Source organism: Carya illinoinensis, chromosome 11, assembly GCF_018687715.1.
Source record: "Carya illinoinensis cultivar Pawnee chromosome 11, C.illinoinensisPawnee_v1, whole genome shotgun sequence".
NCBI lineage: Eukaryota > Viridiplantae > Streptophyta > Magnoliopsida > Fagales > Juglandaceae > Carya > Carya illinoinensis.
This window is the reverse complement of record NC_056762.1, coordinates 16,827,421-16,831,169: the sequence shown is the minus strand read 5'-3', so window position 1 is coordinate 16,831,169 and position 3,749 is coordinate 16,827,421. Positions and strand designations below refer to the sequence as shown.

The following is a 3,749-nucleotide window of genomic DNA, read 5'->3' as shown; positions in this document are numbered from 1 at the left end:
CGCCGACAACGATTTACACAGGGGACTGACCAACTGTTGGGGGAACGAATTTTATTAACACAGAAAATAAAAGTGCAAAGAAAAAAAATCTATTTATTAATATTTATTCTCTTATTATTTTATAATGTGCACTATAGGGTAAGTTTACAAATAAAATAATATATAATCATTTAATGCCATATTATTTTAGAGAAATGATATTTACAGTCGTGGTTGTGCAAGCGGCGTATAGTCGCTTTAAAAAAAATGAATTAATATGAGACTCATGAAAAAAAAAACTAACTTTTTAATCGTGGATCCTACTCTTTTTTAAAGCGATGGCGTTTATAATTTCACGACTGTACGTAGCATTATTTATTATTTTATGATAAAAGGATAATAAACAAATAAATAATAAGTAACACAGAAAGTAGCTGTCGTGCATATTATACTACTAAACGAGGACCATCCAACGTAGACCGATAGATCGACGTAGCGACTGAAATTCTTGGTTTGGACAATGAGTAATTAAAGAGGCAACCGTAGAATTAAACAATAAAAAATTGACGTTTTATTGCAAGTATCTTTCTTTTTCTTTTCTTTTTTTTTAAAGAATTGTATGCGACATTTTACAATGAAGCAATATCAAGTCGGACTAGGCAAACAACCGGACATGGTCAGTCTATCGCTTTCAAGATTTAAAGTCAAGGCTTTTGCCTTTCTGGTATATAACTTCTTCACATTCGATCTCTGATCTTGTAGCAACCTCCCTAAACTCCTCTTAGCATTTTCCCTAAATGGAACATCAGATGCCAAGAACCCATCCACCAAGTGTAGGTAAGCCTCCAAATCATGACAACATGCCATGTCAGCATTGGGCTTCAAATACGGTGACATTTTCGTATCAACCCGTAATTCGGTTCCAACGTGAGAGTAGTACTCTAATGGCATGTTTTTCTCAAGCATGTCAACAACCGCTCCAACCCTTGTGTTTCTTAGCTTTTGGTCTAGCTCTTCCCCTACAAATACACCAGGGACTTTAGTGATCACATCTTGGGAATTGACAATTCGTAACACCTTCACATTTTGGGCATTCATACGGTTGGCAAAAGCTTTATTGCCAACACGTGGTCCCCCAAAGGAAAAAACAGCAACTGGTGGTACGTTTAGGGCTCTCGTACCGATTTCATCTGCTACAAGTAAAGCCAATGCCGCACCTAGGCTGTGACCTGTGACAGTAATACTTAGGGTCTCGTCCTTATATAGGTCCATGAGCCTTTGGATCTCCTCAACCACAGAGTCCGCTAGGCTTGGCACATGAGATCCACTCGTCTTGTGTAAGCTTAAGAATCCGCATTCAACTTTTGATTGCCTTTGAGTCGGATCAATACTATTATCATCATTATCTTCTTGGATTTGAACCAATTGGGCCCTAACATTCTCGGCCCACTCAAGACATGTTGCCGTTCCACGGAGTGCAATGATTATATCTCTTCGTCCCATCCGTTGGATCTCCCTCTTATCATCACAAACCGCGACGTAACCGATCCAACTAGACCGTTGGGTCATCCACCCGAGATCCGGTGCCATTTCATCCACCCACTTCGGCAAACCGATGGAGGAAGTGGCATACAAACTCTTAGTCAGTTTATAAGATCTATCGGGCAACACCACTTGATGCGGTGAGGGCGGTCCATCTTCTGACATGGTAGGATTTGAATGAAATGATTGGTAGGCGGCTTGAACAAACTCGCCATACCGTACCACCTCTCGGCGGAGGTTCTCGTCGAGGGGGTCTAAAAGGCCTTTCCAGTGGTTGCTGCCATGGTACTCGCGCCATCTGCTGCCAAGATTATTTCTCGGAGAGTATTCATTTGTCTTTGATAGGAGTCGCTGGAGCCGGTTAAAATTTCGGGGCGACATTTGCTCGGAGGCCTTCACTTCTGGCCAGAGTCTAGTCAAGTTAAGCCCTTCAAGTCGACCTTTTCCCTTGTTTTCCATCGGCCCATTATTCTTGGAATCCTTGTGAAGGGTTTGAGGGTCCAGTTGGTTCGGCGGGGTAGCCGGCTTCTGGAGCAGTTTCTCGAGGTTGGCGAGGTGTAATCGAGTTAACTCAGTCGATGTTTGCTGTTTTTCAGACAGTGATATAGAACAAGTTGCCACTGGTCTTGTCAAAGGGTTTAGGAGAGACATCTGGCACATGAAGCCGGCAGGTCTTGCCTGAAACAGGTGTAGATTTTGAAGAGGAAGAGGCGTGGAAGCGATTTTCATGGAGTCACAGAGAGAGAGAGAAAGAGAGAGAGTGTGTGTATCAATTAGATATTGAGAAAGTGGAAAGGATAGATGGACCCTGCAGCCTCTGCAAGTTGAAACCCAACTTCTGAGCTTGAACGAATCAATGTGCGTGTATATATAGTGTGTCTTACATAAATCCCCTTGCCGGTGCCTCTTATTACAACAAGAACCATATCATAAGTTTCAAACAAGAGAAAAGATACGCCCAACAAACAACTCACTTAGTTTAAACTTTATTTTGACTTTTATTTTTGATTTGTTGTATTTCAATTTAATAAAAAATATTATTATATTTTAAGTTGTCTATAAATTATAAATAAATTGTTAGGCTATTACTACTTCTATAAAACTACCCTCTTTCATAGAGATTTATAAAATAATTATATACAATAATCCTTAAAAAATACTATTTAAAATAACTTCTATCTTCAACCGTTGAAAATTCTATGGGAGCTAAGAGTCAATTTCCGGTTAAAATTTTTTTGCTCAGCATCGTTTGTTTATATAGTTTAGATAAAATGAGATGAAATATTTTGTTAAAAATTAAATAAAATATTATTATAATATAATTTGTTAATATTAATTTTGTTTTAAGTTTTAAAAAAATTAAATTATTTATTATATTTTATATACAAATTTATAAAAATTATAATAATTATATGAGATGAAATAGTTTTAAGTTTGGATATCCAAACCATCCTTAATTTATTATCTGTTATAATTCAGCCTCAACTACTTTGATTTTTTTACTATTCTGGAGGATTACGGGATACCCATTATTTCTTCATATATGCGATCAGCACACAGCGATATTTCAAGATCAGCTTATTAAGCCTTGATGATCAAGCGAAAGGTTGAATTAATTTTGGAATGACTTTTCAATTCAAAAGAACAGATCTAAATATTCAAGTCAAGTACTATATTTTACATCGAAAGTACGTAGTTATATATATATTTATATTCAAGAACAAACAATTCCTTGTTCATGACTTTCTGAAACAACCACACGACCAAATGTGCATATGCTATCTTATTTCTTTAAACTTTATTTTTTTGAAGCCTTTATTACATCAGGACGAGAATATATATGCGGAAACTTATATTGGATTTTTTTATAATGTAACTTATAGCACAATCTAATATTAAAATATTAATGTTAGATACAGTTATAGGTTGTGCAAGCTAGCGTCACACATCTCTTTTGAAAATGGTTCATTATTAAAAAATTAATTTTTTTCATATGAGTCACATATTTACTCATTTAAAAAAAAAAGAGTAAAATTAATATCTGCGTACTCTATGACTATAAATATCATTTCTCATATTAAAACCTGATCATTCTTTAAATTGATGACTATTTAGGATCGAGTCTTCAATTTTCATATTTAGAAATTATTATAATTAAGCGAATCTACATCCCAATTAGATCATGGTAGTTTTATTGCGTTCAATGCAAAAAATTTCTACTTCAAAGT

General features: G+C 35.8%; 1 protein-coding gene across 1 annotated transcript; it reads right to left on the bottom strand.

Annotated features, from left to right (window-relative positions):
- Positions 1 to 527: 527 nt before the first annotated feature.
- LOC122280935 (phospholipase A1-Ibeta2, chloroplastic-like) lies at positions 528 to 2,359 on the bottom strand. The gene has a single exon (XM_043092070.1). It carries the CDS (start codon positions 2,248 to 2,250, stop codon positions 625 to 627), a length of 1,626 nt encoding a protein of 541 aa, XP_042948004.1. The 5' UTR covers positions 2,251 to 2,359; the 3' UTR covers positions 528 to 624.
- Between the last annotated feature and the right edge of the window lie 1,390 nt (positions 2,360 to 3,749).

Coding starts and splice junctions, on each gene's coding strand:
- LOC122280935 (XM_043092070.1), bottom strand. CDS start 2,250: ATGAAAATCGCTTCCACGCCTCTTCCTCTTCAAAATCTACACCTGTTT.